Source organism: Neomonachus schauinslandi, chromosome 2, assembly GCF_002201575.2.
Source record: "Neomonachus schauinslandi chromosome 2, ASM220157v2, whole genome shotgun sequence".
Taxonomy (NCBI): domain Eukaryota; kingdom Metazoa; phylum Chordata; class Mammalia; order Carnivora; family Phocidae; genus Neomonachus; species Neomonachus schauinslandi.
Genome location: NC_058404.1, coordinates 142791411 through 142808270, shown reverse-complemented (window position 1 = coordinate 142808270; position 16860 = coordinate 142791411). Strand labels below are relative to the sequence as shown.

General features: G+C 44.8%; 1 protein-coding gene across 1 annotated transcript in view; it reads left to right on the top strand.

Annotated features, from left to right (window-relative positions):
* Positions 1-1167: 1167 nt before the first annotated feature.
* FAM47E (family with sequence similarity 47 member E) overlaps positions 1168-16860 on the top strand; it is a 31491-nt gene continuing 15798 nt past the window's right edge. The window contains exons 1-5 of the mRNA XM_044912693.1: positions 1168-1265; positions 5782-6151; positions 8183-8322; positions 14094-14199; positions 16138-16338. Coding sequence (XP_044768628.1) covers positions 1192-1265; positions 5782-6151; positions 8183-8322; positions 14094-14199; positions 16138-16338 — 891 coding nt within the window. The 5' untranslated portion in view covers positions 1168-1191. The remainder of the gene's footprint in view (positions 1266-5781; positions 6152-8182; positions 8323-14093; positions 14200-16137; positions 16339-16860) is intronic.

Below are 16860 nucleotides of genomic sequence, written 5' to 3'. Positions count from 1 at the left end.
CTAACTGCCTGGGCACCTGCTTCTCCTGCACACAGCGCTCCCCCCCACCACCTCCCTTTTCCCACAGCTTTCCCTTTAAAAATCCTCCAGCTTCACCTGGATGGGAAAGATGGTCTTTGAGACATTAGTCCACCACCTCCCCAAGTCGCTGGCTTCATGCACAAAGCAACCTTTCCTTTCCTCCCACCACCACTTGTCTCTAGATTGTTGACTTTCCAGCCTTGGGCGGCCAAACCTGCCTTAGGAACTGGTTCTGTCCCATAACACTAGTACCAGTCAGAGCAACTTTAATAGTATCCAGACAGTTAACAGATTTCCAAAGGTGAAGCTAATTTATTCCCAGAGAGTTTGAAGACGAGAAGACTCATCTTTAAATGACTAGGAACATTATCCCATTGTAAAGAAACAATTTAAATACAATTTAACATTTGGGGACAGGAGAATGCTTTGCTGCTCTTTTCCTCTGGAAGCAATGCTTAATATTTAAGTCAGGAACACTCGGAAGTAGTAAGAGAACTTAGCAAAACCCAACACACATCCTCACGCCACCCAAACTTCCATGGGCTTCTGCCTAGCGGGACCAACTGGATGGGAACTTCACCGCTAGAAGTGGGTCCCGGCAAAAGAATCAACACGAGAGCGGGAAGGGACTCTGGAAATCAGCCGGTGACCAGGTATTAGTACTCAGCCCTCAGTTCGCGGAGGCGGTGAGGCCTAGGGATTTCCAAGACCTCCAAAAAACAGTCCATGCTAAAAGGGCTTCCTACCACCCGAAATCAGTCTATCCCTTTCCCTCCCTTTTCACTCTTCTGTTGCCATCAATCCAGCCGCTTCTTCCTTTCCTTCAACAAACCCTTTTCGAAATGGTGGTGAGCAAAACAGGCGTGGTCCAGCCTACCGTAATTTCTGTGGGAGGACGATGCCTTCCCGACAGACTGCCACACAGTTAAACCAAGGACCTGCTCCTTCTCCCTCGGCCCGCCGCGGCCCGCCGCCCCTGGCTGCAGCGAAGGCCGGGGTGCGGTGGGGGTGGGGCGGCGCGTTCCCGGGGGAAAGCGAGGTGCGCAAGGGGGCGCCTGCGCCGGCCGGCGCGAATCTGGCCGGCGCACAGCTCGGCGGTCTCCTAGCGACCCGGGCCGCCGGGAATACACAGCACCGAGGCCCGGCTGTCGTCCCGGAGCGGGGGAGACCATGGCCGAGGCCTGGCGGCTGTGCGGACCGGCGGCGCCCACCCGGTTGCCGGCGGGCGGGACCTGCGGGCCCCGGTAAGCTCCGCGCGCCCGGGGAGGCGCATCGGGTGGGTGCCGCGTGGGGGCGCCTGCACCCCCGCTTGCTGGGCGGCGGGGGGCAGATGGCCGGGGAGGGCGCGGCTGGAGGTCCCGCCTGCCTTTTCTCCCCACCTCTCCGCACCTAAATGATGATGATGATTATTTTTTAAGATTTTATTTATTTATTTGACACAGAGCGAGAGATAGCGAGAGAGGGAACACAAGCAGGGGGAGTGGGAGAGGGAGAAGCAGGCTTTCCGCGGAGCAGGGAGCCCCTTCGGGGCTCGATCCCAGGACCCCGGGATCATGACCTGAGCTGAAGGCAGACGCTTAACGACTGAGCCACCCAAGTGCCCTGGCACCTAAATGATTATAATATAAAATATAAAATAACCAGCGCCCGACGCTCCTGTCGCAAAGCACACTTTTTTTCTGCTCTCCTCACAACCTCCCAGGGGATGTAGATTAACATAGCCATTCCAGATGGGAAACTGAGGGCCACAGAGTCCTCCGTGGAGACTGCCTTAGTCTACCACTCACCCTTCTCCGGGTTAGCCAACTGGATCTGGAGCCTTTGGCCCCCCGGCCTGTGACTGTGGCCAAGCTGGGCCTGTGTCTGGGGGAGAGCCTCAGACACTGGGGTGGTCTGCTGCCATTTTGGATGGTTGGTATCATAGTCACAGGGCAGGAACCCAAGGTTTTTTGTCTCTGTGGATTCCTTGAGCTATTTATGAGAACGGAATTCGGCCCTCTTGGAGGCAACCCCATATGGTGGTAGATTCCAAAGTCTAGATCTAATCACAAAGGTGGGAGTCTAAGGCCAGTTCTCATCTTGCTTGCCTAGCGACCTTAGACAAGTTAGTTGCTCCTTCTGGGCTCAGTTTGCTCAACTGTAACAGGGGAACAATAAAATGAATCAGCTTTATAGGATTGTCCTGATGATTAACCGACATACCAAACGGAGAGCAGTTACTGGCACATAGTATATACTGTATACATTTTAGCAATTATGAACCCTCTGGGAATCTTTTTTCCCTACATTTTCAAAGTTTTTGTTTTGAAATAATTATAGACTTACAAGTAGTTGCAAAAATAGTGCAGAGGTCCCATGTACCCTTCCCCCAGCTGCTTCCAGTGGTACCATCTTAGGTAACCAGTACTTTACCAAAGCAGGAAATGGGCATTGGCACAATATATTAGTTAGACTGCAGACCTTGCTTGGATTTCACCAGATTTTGCTTGCAGTTGTGTGTGTATAAACTTCTATAAAATTTTGTCACATGTATTCATCAAGACACAAAACAATTTCCTCATCACAAGGGAACTACTTCTTGCAACCCCTTTATCAGCACCCCTTTCCCTACGCCCAACCTTTGGCAACCAATATTGTTCTTCATTTCCATAATTCTGTTCTTTTGGGGATGTTAGATAAATAGAAAAATACAGTATAAAACCTTTTGAGATGGGCTTTTTTTCACTCAGCATAAAGCCCTTGAGATCCATCCAAGACACCATATTAGTAGTTCGTTCATTTTTTTAAAAAGATTTATTTATTTATTTATTTGAGAGAGAGAGCGTGGGGGGGGGTGCAGGGGGAGAGGGAGAAGCAGACTCCCCACTGAGCAGGGAGCCTGATGTGGGGCTCAGTCCCAGGACCTTGAGATCATGACCTGAGCTGAAGGCAGACACTTAACTGTGCCACCTAGGCGCCCCAGTAGTTTGTTCATTTTTATTGCTGGTGTGGATGTACCACTGTTTGTTTATTCGTTTTACCTACTGAAGGACATGCAGGTGTTTCTGGTTTTTGCTGTTGCTATCAACATTTGTATACAGGTTTTTGTACAAACATAAGTTTTCATTTCCTTAGGATAAATGACCAATACTCTTTTGTAATTCTTACAGATGGAGATATCCATCCACATAGCAGATGCTAATGACTGTGAAAATAGTAAATGTTTAGAAAAAAATGTTTTCAGTTTTATTTTCTGGGTCAAGCAAAATTTTTCATAAACTTAACAAAATGCAGAGGTAAGTTTATTAGCTACGAGAGGCAAAGCGGGGTAGTGGGAAACCCTCCTGCTGTAGTGGTTGCTTGTTCATCTCTCAGAACTTGGTTTCTTCATTTGGCGGGGAGGAGGTGGACTAGATTTCCTTCAGGTTCTGCCAGCTCTAACATTCTGAGGCTTGAGCTAGCTGCCATACTTACCCCATTTCGAGTGGTATAACTGTCCTTAAGCAAAAATATCAGTCATCAGATTTGATTTCATGAAGTGCTTGGATGTTTGAGTTAGTTGTGAATGTGTAGAAAATAATCTTTGTAAAGATTTCTAATATTATAGAAGGTTACTTGCTAGTAGGTCATGCTGAATGGGTCATCAAATCTTAAGGTTAGATGTAATTTCAACACCCTGCCACTTAGCTATTTAAGAGTGATTTGTTCATTTCAAAGAGCAACTTTTTGTATCCTTTCATCTAGATCTTCACAGTAGAGCTGGTTTAAGACCCCCCCCCCACATGCACATACAGCACGCAAGACGTTTCTAGGACTCATAAGGAAAGAATAGGGGTTAAACTAGAACCTCTTAAAAATGCTTTGTACCTATAAAGATGAGTGCAACAAGGAGTAGATTTGGTGTAATGAGCCATTACAGATGAAAGGGGCCTGGAGGTGGAAGAGGCTTCAGGAAAAGACACCAATAATATAGAAATATCTGACTAAGGCAGTGATGTATTAAGAGAATGAGTGACCTGCCCTTCAACTGCTCAGGTTCCAAGTCCTGACTTAGGCAATGGCTGAATGTGTTAGATTATCTAGGAACTGGTCTCATTTTCCTTCCATCAACTGCTTCCATCTCATATTTATACCCTAACAACTTAGTGCAGACAGGGGCCTGGTGGGTAAGGAAACTGGGTGAAGCAGGCTGGGTAGAATAAAGCAGTAGGGAGGGGTGGAGACTGTGACTAAGAGAGCATAGGACTTGTCTATAGGGGGCAACCATTATACCAATTGGTGGCTCCATGAAAAGGTGGACCCAGTGTTCCCAGAGAGCCTGATTTTTGTTCTAGATTATGTATGTGAACTTTTTTCTATGTCAGAAGCTCTAGTGTAGTGCTTCAGCACCTTTCTCTGGAGTCACACTACCTGGATTAAAATCCCACCTCTACCACTTATTAGCTGTGGGATCTTTCACAAGTGTTTGTTTCGTTCTCAAACTTCTTTGTGCCTTGATTTCCTTATCTATAAGTGGGAATAATGCCAGTACTCGGTACCTACTTCATTAGATTGTTATGAGATTTTTTTTTTAAAGATTTTTATTTATTTATTTGTGAGAGAATGAGATAGAGAGAGAGCATGAGAGGGGGGATGGTCAGAGGGAGAAGCAGGCTCCCCTCCTAGCAGGGAGCCCGATGCGGGACTCGATCCTGGGACTCCAGGATCATGACCTGAGCCGAAGGCAGTTGCTTAACCAACTGAGCCACCCAGGCGCCCATAGATTGTTATGAGATTTAGGTAAGTTCATACATGTAAAGCATGTAGAACATGCCTATTATAGAAGAAGTCCTTGATATATGTTAGCTGTTCTAATTCTTTTTTTTTTTTTTTTTAAAGATTTTATTTATTTTTCAACAGAGAGAGAGAGAGACAGCGAGAGAGGGAACACAAGCAGGGGGAGTGGGAGGGGGAGAAGCAGGCTTCCCGCTGAGCAGGGAGCCCGATGTGGGACTCGATCCCAGTACCCTGGGATCATGACCTGAGCCGAAGGCAGACGCTTAACGACTGAGCCACCCAGGCGCCCAGCTGTTCTAATTCTTATTCAAACAGAAAAGGGACCAAATGACAGGTTTGTAGGCCCCATGCAGCCCATGGACTGCCAGTTTGAAATCTTTGACCCTCTGAGGTTAAGGGGTTAACTGAGGCCCACAGAGGTTAAATGAAGTGCCAAGGTCATTTGGCTAGTTAGGCATGAATGGTCCCTGGGATGCAGGTTCTTCCCACTGCGCTATGGTCTTTTAAAGGATAAGAAAAGGTCCCTGGAGGGGTTGCAACTTGTGACAAGGAGAATGGATAGATGAACCAGGTGGTAATAATGAATTAGATTTACACCTAGTGAATGGATGGGCCTTTATAATATGGTACTTGGCAAATCAGTAAGAAATGGAATAGTACCATTTATGTAAATTAAGAATACATGCACATAAAAGAATGATACAGATATTACAAGGAGTGTACAAGCAAAAGGGTACATTTTAAATCTGTGAGAGGGGTTTTGCCTGTGCAGGGGGGGCAATTAGAATGGGATGCGGGATAACAGCCTAAGGAAACAGGAGAAGGGCCTTGCATAGGCCAGAGATGATGTGCCATGAACTAGGAGTCTGATTAGCTCAACCCTCTCCATGGAACCCCTCCTCTCTTACCTCACTTCCTCAAGAAAGGTGGAGGCCAGCCTCCTTACAACCTCTGTCTCCCGCCCCAAGTCCTGTGCTCCATACGACCAGGCATGTTGTCTTCCAGGTACAAGGAGGGTCTACCTTCCAAGTGTTTCACAAAGCACAGGCACAAGCCGACGTGTCCCACCTCCCTGAACAGCCTGCGGTGGACGTTTGTGAAGAAGGGACTGGATGACTTCAGGAGGGGCTGCCCGCCTTGCAAGGGTCTGCTCACTCGGGGTCCTCAGGAGGCCTTTCTCCCCCAGATCCATCACACAGCTCCCCGACCTGCCCCAAAGAAGAGGCAACACAGGCGGCCCAAGGAAACAGCCCTCTTTCCCAAGCTGTCACCAGTGCCGCGAGCACGGAAGGCATTCCTGGAGGACGGTGAAGCCCAGCTGACCCCTCATCCTTTGGCTCTCTACCCTAATCTGGGGGAAGACATGCCTGTCGAGGTGACCTCCTGACCTAGGGCTGTGGGAGGGCCTTGAAAAGAATTCTCCTTGGATGTGTGGGAGCTCCTTTGAGGGGGTGACATGCTTGCATGGTTGGGGGCACGAGGAACGCCTCCCAGGGTGAGAGTGCTCATGGGGGCTGGTGCAGACTTCCTTTCTCTGCTCCCGGGAAAGACATTGGCAGCAAGGCACTCGCCACTCCCTTTGCTTGCTATGAAGCCACACAACTTATAAAGGTCCAGTAAACCAGAAACATTCGACTTCTTTTCCCCTGAAGGTCTACCAGTCTCCTTTGCTTGGGACTTTTGGAGGGCAGAAACCAAGGGGGGAATTGTCCGGTCTTGCTTCTGTTACTATAGCCTGGTGTCAGCCGGTGTCCATCATACTTAACTAACGGCTGGGTAGGCGGCATGGGGGGACCTGAAAAGTCGTGGGGAAAAGTCACCGCATCGTCAGGCTGGGTTTGGAGGGCAGCTCCAGTGTCCCGGGCTGCTTTTGACTCTGAGCGCCATAATCCTTAGCGTCTGGCTCTTTCTTGCGCTTGAATCTCAGGGTGGCTTCCACGCCTCCGCATCGGGTCTGTCTTTCAAACAAGAGGGCGGAGGGTGGGGGGCGGGAGGGCGGGGGGGATGGGGGTGCTGGGAACAAAGGTTAAAGGGTCCGTGCCAGCTGACTGTATGGGAGTCTAGAAAATTGAGTTTCTTGGTTGGGCATTGCGACGGAGAACAAAATCTAGAATACAGTTCTGTTAGATTCGAGGAAAAAGGCGGCATGGATATTGGGCAGGGACCTAACAATACCTGCTACCCACTCCCGTCAACGTAGTCTGTCCCCTAGGTCAGTCAGCACGGCTGACTTCTCTGCAAAGCCCTTCCAGGGCCCTTTCTTAGGCAGAGTAAAGTCCTCGCCCTGGTCGGAAAGGCCCTGTGCGTCCGTCTGCTCTCCGCCCCGTCCCTGCTCCGCTCCCCCTCCAGCCTCACCGCCTACGCCTCTGCTCTCATCTGGCTCCGACCACCCTGGCCTCTTGCTGCTCTGTGAACATGAGCAAGCATGTCCAATTCAGATTTCTTTTCCATGCCCGGGACACCTGCCCCTGCGTGTCTGTCTGGCTCACTCCTTCACGCCTTCAGATCCTTGCTCAAATGTCTCATAAAATAACACTTCCCTTCTACCCCCTCCTCTAACCCTCGCTGTGATCTATTTTTCATCGTAGCTCTTGTCACCACTGGGCTCGAATTAATGAATAAATGATTAGTGGCAGAAAAGACTGTAAAAGGACAACTAGAATTTCTGATCATTTATTTTCCACTTGGGGCTTTCCTCCACTGCCTCCTGCAGGCCAGAGCTTCTGAGCCCATGACAAGCAGATTATCTCCACATACCCTCAGATGGCACTTGGGATGGTGGCCCTTATTTCCATGTCTCACCTCCCCAGAGAGGTGTGTTGGCTTCTTTCTGAGGCAGGATCTCTTTTTATGGTAATATGATGGCCACAGGCTGCTCTAGATTTAAATTCTGCCAAGAAAAAGAACACCTCTTTTTGCATGCTTCCAGCAAAATCCCATGGCCTGGTTCCCATGGGTAAAACTTGGGTTATGTGCCTGTTCCTAAAGCAGTCACTGGTTCCATTGGACTGGATTGTCCTGACCTGCCTGTGGAGCAAGGTTGGGGTCCCAAAGAAAAATCTAGACACTGTTATGTGTGGGAGGAAGAATGGATGCTGGGCAGTCAAAATCTATAGAAACCCTCTAGAGGCACTTGGCTCAATGGGGCAGTGAGGGACTAGGGTAGGCCCAGGGGCACTATTCCGTCTAGAGGAGATCCAACCCCAGCACAACAGCCGCATCCCTAATGTCTAGGCGGGGGACACTTCCCCACAGCGCCCGGCACAGGACTCGCGCAGAAACCGAGGAATGGCATAACCGCCGGAAAAGCAAAGCAAAGGGCATGTTGGTCTGTTCTGTTTTAGAATCAAGGGGCTTTCTTTCTCGGCATGTTTTTCTTCCCTCCAAGGCTGTTTTCTATTTTTAGCTCTTATTAAAGGTGCTGGAAGTGCTGGATCCCGACAGGAAACTGGAGGACACACAGGCTTATTGTCAGGGCGTCAGGAAAAGAAAAAAGGAACCAGCCAAACCTTTAAAAAAGCATTCTACCCAAGTCGACCTGGGACTGTAAGTATTGTTCTTAACCCCTTGTTGGTCCTGTCACCTGATGAAACATTTGAGGGCTTACCTTCTCAAAGCTCCTTTTGAATAATTTCTAGAAGCAAAATAACTTAAGTGCCCAAGGAGAAAGGAAAGGAGCCTTGCGTCCTGCTGTGAGTAGTGTTTATTTCATAAATGGCTGTGAATTATCCAGCAATAGAGCCAACACAAGTATTTGACTCTAGCACAGCTGTTTGGGAAGAGGAAACTGCAGAAAACCTGGTTACTCGGCCCATAATGACTCTTTGAATGATCTATGTCAGAAGCCTTTTACTCAACACGATTGGGACCAATAGTTGGTTGGAAAACAAAACAAAACAAAGAGATTAACACAGGGAATCAGAAAAGATGATACTTAAGTACTTGAAACATTTTATTTTATCCTAAAACATAACTGTATATTCACTTGCTCGTCTTTTAGTGTCAAACTTTTTGGAGTACGTGTCTGCTTGAAGTTCCCAGTCATTGTTTTTGCATAAACCACACCAGTAACGTCACCTTCTTTGACCCTTTCCAAAGCACTAAGCTTAATTTTCATAGACGCTTCCTTCTTTTGTATCACACTCTTGTATTCCCAGTTCACATATTTAATCTGAAATGTTAATGTAATGATAAGTATACTACACAAAAATAGATTTGGGGGGCACCTGGATGGCTCAGTCAGTTAAGCATCTGACTTCAGCTTGGGTTGTGATCCCCAGGGCCGGGATTGAGCCCCATGTAGGGCTCCCTGCTCAGTGGGGAGCCCGCATCTCCCTCTCTGTCTGCCCCTCCCCACCCTGGTCTCTCTCTCTCAAATAAATAAATAAAATCTTGAAAAAAATAGTTTTTGGATACAACTTCGACTTGTGAATTTAAATGAGGTCACTGATGGGCCCTCAGGAGTGTGGGTGAAGGAGAGAGCAGCCAATCCACAGCCCCCAGCCCACTTACAGAGGACCCAGGCCCATGGTCAGGGTGTGTGGAAGGGGCCATGTAGAGCTTTTATTAAATTGTACATGTTTGCTAAAGTGAGACACAAGGTGACAGGAGCCCAACCATCCTGGCCCCTGAGTGTGCCCCCTCATAAAATTGGGGAGAATAACTGGGCACACTCATCTCAGCTCTGCCCTTCTTCCCCTAGGAAGCAAGATGGCCCATGGGAAACACAAATCCTCTGCTCCTCCCTTCCTGAGGGGAGCCGCACCCTGGCCCAGCACCACTGGGGCCTGCATGGGACAGTCTGCCCATTTCTGGGTTTCAGTTAACAGTCCTTTTGAACCTAAACCCATGTGCTCCAACATGGCTGCTATCAGCAATAAAGGTGATATTTTGGCTTTCATCTTTGCTCTTTACATTATTTTGCTCAGAACCTGGGTGGGGAAGAGGGAGGGGTGTTATAAGTAGGGATACCCTTGGAGACCCCAACACTGTGGGTCACTGTGGCCCTATGAGCATCTTTGAATTTTTTGATCCTCAGTGAACTGTTAGCTAGTTCTCTTTATGCAAAACAAAGCAAAAGAAAACAAAACAACAGTACTTACTGAGTACTTGCTATGGGTCATAGACAATGTTAAGTTCTGAGGATATAGTGGTAAACGGATTAGGACCCTGTCCTCATGGTGATTGCAGCGTGGTGTGGAAGGGAGAAGTGTGAGTACTTAGAGAAGGTATGCATCTTAGTTCACAAAGCCATATATTTATAAAATACCACTTCTCTCTCTCTCTCTATTTATATCTGACTCCAAGCCCTCATCCCACTGAGCAGCAAACCAATCATGGTCATTATTTGTACTATAAGAAAGCGGGATGGGTCCCCAATAATTGCAGGACTGATCTTTAACTTCTTTCTGGTCTTTGGGACTCTTCTCTCCATTCTTGCTGTTTGTGGTACACTCTGTACACCCACCTGTCTCTTCTCACGTCACCCACAATATCTAGCATAATTGCTGCAATCAGCTTGGGCTTCTACACAATATATGTTCTGCCTTTAACCATAGGCAGTTTTCCTGAAAAAATCTCCAGGGCAAGGAATTCAAAACAAATGTGTTATCTACTTAAAAGGAGGGAAGATAATAGTATAGAGGAAGTGAACAAAACTAGTATCTTAATAAATTATCATCACAAAGTGAATGTATAATTACATAATGGCAAGTTTTTCAGCATAGCCTTAGCACGTTCTGTTAGCATATTCTTATACAGCGGCTGCTGTACAAAGTAACATGAATTTGGTGGCTTAAAACCACAGAAATTTATTATGTCACAGTTCTGGAGGCCAGAGTCCAAAATCAGTATTACTGTGCTGAAATCAAAGTATCAGCGGGGCCATGTTCCTTCCAGAGGCTCTAGGGAAGAATGCACTCCTTGCTTCTTCGAGCTTCTGGTGGCTACTGTGGCCATGGCTGTGGCCACATCACACCAGTCTTCACGGTCAACATCTTCAAATCTGTCTGCTCTGTCTTCACATCCCCTTCTCCTCTGTGTGTGTGTGTGTGTGTGTGTGTGTCAAATCTCCCTGTGCCCCTCTCTTACGAGGACACTCATGGTGGCATTTAGGACCCACCCAGATAATCCAAGATAATCTCCCCATCTCAAGCTCCTTAAATTAATCATATCTATAGAGATGATTTTTCCAAGTAAAGTAACATTCACAGGTTCCAAGGATTAGCACCTGATCTCTTTGGGGGTCATTATCAGCCTACCACAGCATGAGGTAATATCTCTTCAAAACAACTTTCATTGAGCTCAGAGTCTTTCCGTTCCTTTAGAGCAAAACTCCATTAAAGTGGAGTCCATACTCACTTCCTCTTCTTTCTTTAACTCACCAGCACTCCAATGGATCTGCCCTTGGTCACGGTTGCCATTGACTTCTATGTCACCTAGTCCGTTCTCAGTGATCATCGTTCTTGATGGGCCAGTAGCAGTTGACACAATTGATGATGTCCTCTTTCTTGAAACACTTTTGTTCACCTGGCCTCTGGAACACCCCCCATTCTTGCTTCTCCTCCTCCTTCAATGACTTCTCCTCAGTCTTTGTTTGCTGGTTCCTCCTCATTTTCCTTTTAACCTTGAAGTGCATCAGTCTTGGACATCTACCGAGGTGACCTCATCCTGCCCATTTTATATGGATGTTCAACATTTGCCCTTGGATGTACACTTGCCATCTCAAACTCAACAAGTCCACACTGAACTCTTGATTTCTTCCCCAAACCTACTCACTCTTCTGTCTTTTCCAGATCAGTAAATAGCAACTTCATTCTTCCAGTTACTTTTGAAACTGCCAACAAATCTTAATGGCTTTATCTCTGAAATATATCCGGACTCTCACCTACTGTATGACTGTCAATCTGTTCCAAGATAACACCATCTCTTGCCTGAATTATTGCCATAGTCTACTAAGTGGTCTCATGGCCTCCACACAACGTAGCCCCTCTCCCTGCCCCAGTCTATTTGTCACACAGTAGTTAAAATGATTCTTTTTTAAAAAGTTACATCAGCCTCATTCCTGTGCTCAAAATTCTCCAGTTAAGGTACACATAGGGAATGTAGTCAATGGTATTGTAATAGCCTCATAGGGTAACAGATGGCAGCTAGATCTGTGGTGAGCACAGCGTAACATATAGACCTGTCGGATCACTAAGTTGTACACCTGAAAGTAATGTGACACGATCATGTGTCAAGTATACTTCAATTTTAAAAAATGTGCTGCAGGATACATGTGATGACAATAAATGCTATGTTTTTTATTTTAAAAAATTCTCCAATTGCTTGCTTATTCAGAGTAAAATCCAAAGTCTTACAGTTGCCTCTAAAGTCTCTTATGATCAGGCCCCATTACCCATCAGGCTTCACCCTCCTCTCCTCTCTCCTCCAGTCACACGAGCCTCTCTGCTGTTCCTCGTCCACTCTCAGCACGCTCATGCCTTGGGGCCTTTGTACATGTTCTTCTTTTCTGCCTGGTGTGTGCAGTTTGATTCTGCATGGTGTGATCCACTTCTTCTTTTGGGTGTCTGCTCAACTGTCACTTTGGTAGCGAGGCCTTCTCTGTAGAAATAAAAAGTCCCCTGTCAACACTATCCATCCCTCCTGCCCTCTTTTATTTTTCTTTATATCACTTGCAATCACCTGGCATAGGCTTACCTCTTTCCTATCTGTCTCAATCTTAAGTTCTATGAGAACAGGGTTTAAACTTTATTTACAGCTGAATCCTAATGCCTGGAGCTGTGCCTCATACTTAGTTGGTGTTTAATAAATGTTTGTTGAATGAATGGATGGATGAATTAATATATGGGTGCTACAAATAAAAGGAGGTATGGGTTCTGGGGACAGCCCGGGAATACCTCCCTGAGGAAGGGATATGTATGTTGGAACATAAGGGGGATGAGGGAATGCAGAAGGCATTGCAGTCAGATGGTACAACATGTGCAAAGGCCCTGTGGCTGAAGGGAGCATGGTCAATTCACGGAACTGAGAGAAGGCCATGATGACTGGAGCTCAGAGAGTAAGGCAGGATGGTAATGCCAGAAGCATCGGGAGATACAGGCAAGGATCAGGCCATGAAGAGCCTTGGAAACTGAGTTAAGACTTAGGTCTTTAATGGGAGAGTAATAAGCTATTGAACACAAAAACTTGTACCTGAACGTTCATAGCAGCACTATGCATAATAGCCCAGATGTCCACTAACTGATGATTGATAAACAAAATGTGGTCCATTCAGAGAATGTAACTTAGTCATAAAAAGGAGTAAACCACTGATACATGCTATAGCATGTAGGAACCTTGAAATGTGATACCAAGTGAAGGAAGCCCGACACAAAATGCCATATATTATAAGGTTCCATTCAGATAAAATGTCTAGAATAGGCAAGTCCATAGAGACAGAATGTAGATTACTGGTTTTCAGGAGCAGAGAGAATGGGGGAAATGAAGAGTGACTGTCAGTGGTTATGGAGGTGCTTTTTGGGGGTAATGCAAATGTTCCAGAATTAGATGATAGTAGTGGTTACATAACTTTGTAAATGTATGGAAGCCACTGAATTGTACACCTTGAAATGGTAAATATTATAGTATGTGAATTATATCTCAATTTAAAAAGAAGCTATTGAGAGGTTTAATTGAGGGTGAAGGGTGGCCTCATTTGCTATGACCAGATTTATATTTTGAAATTGACTGTTTTAGCTTCAGTGCTGAGAATGGATTAGGTGTTGGGGGTTGGGGCCCTAAGAGAAGATCAGAGACACCAGTGAGGAGCATTTGTAACAGTCCAGAGATGGAGACAGAGTTAAAACCTACCAGATTTGTTAATGGGCTGGATTTTAGGGATGAGAGAGAGAGAAGTCAAGGACATCTCCTGCTTGTCAAGATTGCCTATGGCTTTAGCAGACTCCAAGGACAGTAATTTGGCACATATCTTAATAAATGGTACTCATAATTTCAAAAACTCAACTTATACTGGAAAATGCCATATACATTTTAATTATTATAACTAATCATGATGTACTTGCCTTTATGATATGGATGAGAATGTGATTTTGGAAAATTAACGTCTACCTTGTATGAGCTTGTGAGAGACTTTAGAAATGCATGCATTACCATCTTCTTCCCTCAAGATAGTGTTTGAACGTGGATCGCTACATCAAAAACTAATGATGTATGGTGACTAACATAACATAATAATAATAAAAAAAGATAGTGTTTGAAATCTACTTGGATTCATGGTGTCTCATCTTGTAAGTCTTTGATGATCTCATTATCCTTAGTCCCAAGAAGACTCCCGTGTCACATCCAGGTCAATGGCTTTATGAAGAAAAGAAGCCAAGCGAAACAGATTTGCTCCATAAAGATGGTCCTCTTTGTTATGAAAATGTGCGCAAAGGAGTTAGGGACTTCTGCAACTGGGCTACTACTTTTGTAAGTTAGTAGTATTACTTACAACCTACTTTTTAAAGTCAAGCTCAGAGTTGCTATTATTAAAAAACAATGTTAGGATATGATCTAAGTCAAATAAAGTCATAAAGGAATTATGATTCTTCCACCATTTATGATCACAAATGTTTCCTGTAGATGATGTTTCTGGAAAGTTTGCAAGCTTGCAGCCTATTTGAGTGTTTATTGTTTATATGTCACATTGCTGTTGTTTCTTTCTTTTTAGTGGCTCTTTTTCTTTGCCAGCTTTTTTGAGATATAACTGACATAACATTGTGTAAGCTTAAGGTGTACAATGTGATAATTCTACATATATATGTATATTGCATATAATATATTGCATATAATATATATATGTATATTGCAAAATGATTGCCACAATAGGATTAGTTAACACATCCATCACCTCACATAATTACCTTTTTTGAGTGTGGTGAGAACACTTAGGATCTACTCTCTTAGCAACTTTCAAGTATAAATACAATTTTATTAACTATAGTCACCATGCTGTACATTAGATTCCCAGAACTTAGTCATCTTGTAACTGAAAGTTTATATATTTTGGCCAATAACTACTCATTTCCCCCACCCTCTTGTTTCACATTTTTATTTTCCATTTCAATGTCCTTTTTTCTCTTTGTCCTTTACTCCTTCAATTCATTTTTCTCAGTTATATTTATCTGTAAGTACTCAGACAGCTATGTTTAACCACAACCTTCACAAAAGGTATTTCTGACATGAGTAAACTTTTGTTAGTTCTTAAAATCTTTCCTTGCCCTCCTTTCAAGAACCCATTTAAATACCTATTTGTGTTCTTGAGTTCCTGTAGATATCTAATTCCTTAGTTTTTTCCTGGATTTAAGACCCACTAGGATTTGCAATCTTCCTCCCCCATTTTTTGAAAACATTAGTCAGTTCTGTCCAATATATTATTTAGGACTATTTCATTGGAAAGTGACCGAACTATAATTCAGACTGGATTAAGGGAGGTAAGGGAACCATCCAGAGGTCCTAGGAACCTCAGGTATAGCTAGATCTAGGGGTTAAAATGTTGTTTTGTGTTCTCTCTGTCTCTTGGCTGCTCTTCTCTATCTGAATCCATTTATCTGACTCCAGTTTCAGGGGTGCAATGTAGCAATTTTCCAATTCTATACATTATGCTACGTTCACTGCAAGTGTAGTTACTATCTGTCACCACTTAACACTATTACAATACCATTGATTGTATTCCTATGGTGTACCTTTTATCCCCATGACTTATTTATTCCATAACTAGAAACCTTTACCTCCCACTCCCTTTCACCCATTGCACCCATTCCCCCACCCCTCTCCCTTCTGACAACCACCAGTTTGTTCTCTGTATTTATGAATCTGTTTCCATTTTCTTGTTTGTTTGTTCATTTCTTTTGTTTTTTAGATTCCACATATAGGTGAAGTCATGTGGTATTTGTCTTTCTCTGTCTTATTTCGTTTAGCATAATACCCTTCGGTCTATCCATGTTGTCACAAATGGCAAGACCTCATTCTTTTTTATGGCTGAGTAATATTCCTGTGTGTGTGTGTGTGTGTGTGTGTGTGTGTGTGTGTACCACATCTTTATGCACTCAGAAGTTTGTTTAGGATTAAACAGACTGAATTTTTCTCAGCCCATTAATTCCCTCAGGGACTCACTGCTTCTGGCTGGTCCTAAGTTGTTCCTTAATACACTGACAAAGTTCTCCAGAACCCCAATACTTCTTGTCCCCAGTGAATGCTGTCTGAGCATTTTCTACCTCTCCTCCAAACTACCTCTTCTCTAGCCATAGTCAAATGCCTCCTTTAGATTAAAGAAGAATTTCACCATTTGTCCTTGATTCATGCAATGTGATATTCTTCCAGGGAAGTTCAAACATTGATGAAGAGTTCATCCTGAAACAGTTTGACATTGACTATCAGAGCAAACCAAGCCATGATGTGCTCCACACGATAAGACTCAACCAGCCTCCTCTAGAGCTGAAGAAGAGAGTGGGGTTAAAGAAACTGCAGGAGCCACAGTTTTTCCAGAAACTAGACTGTGAGCAGAAACACCAGAAACCACAGGTAATTGCCGAAAGAGAAGACTGAAAATCAAAGAAAATTAAGTTGTATTAAAATCTTAAATGTTCTTGAATTCTGGTATTTCAGGAGGGGGGGGGGCACTGGCCTTTTTCAGTAGAGTTCTTGAATTTTTTTTTGGTGTTTAATAAATATTTGTTAAATCAATGAATATTTAATATACATAATAAAGCTAGTTATATAAATAAGGCATGCCATTCAGCATTATTTTTTTAAGATTTTATTTTTTATTTGAGAGAGAGAGAGCATGAGAGAGAGAGCACAAGCAGGGGGAAGGGGCAGAGGGAGAAGCAGGCTCCCCGATGAGCAGGGAGCCCCATGTGAGGCTCGATCCCAGGACCCTGGGATCATGACCTGAGCCAAAGGCAGACGCTCAACTGAGTGAGCCACCCAGGCACCCCCAGCATTATTGTTAATATCTGAATATTCATTGTTTTCTCTATGTGTTTATATGTTGAAATCCTCTCTATGTGTTTTATATGTTGAAATTCTAACAGTTGATGGAAA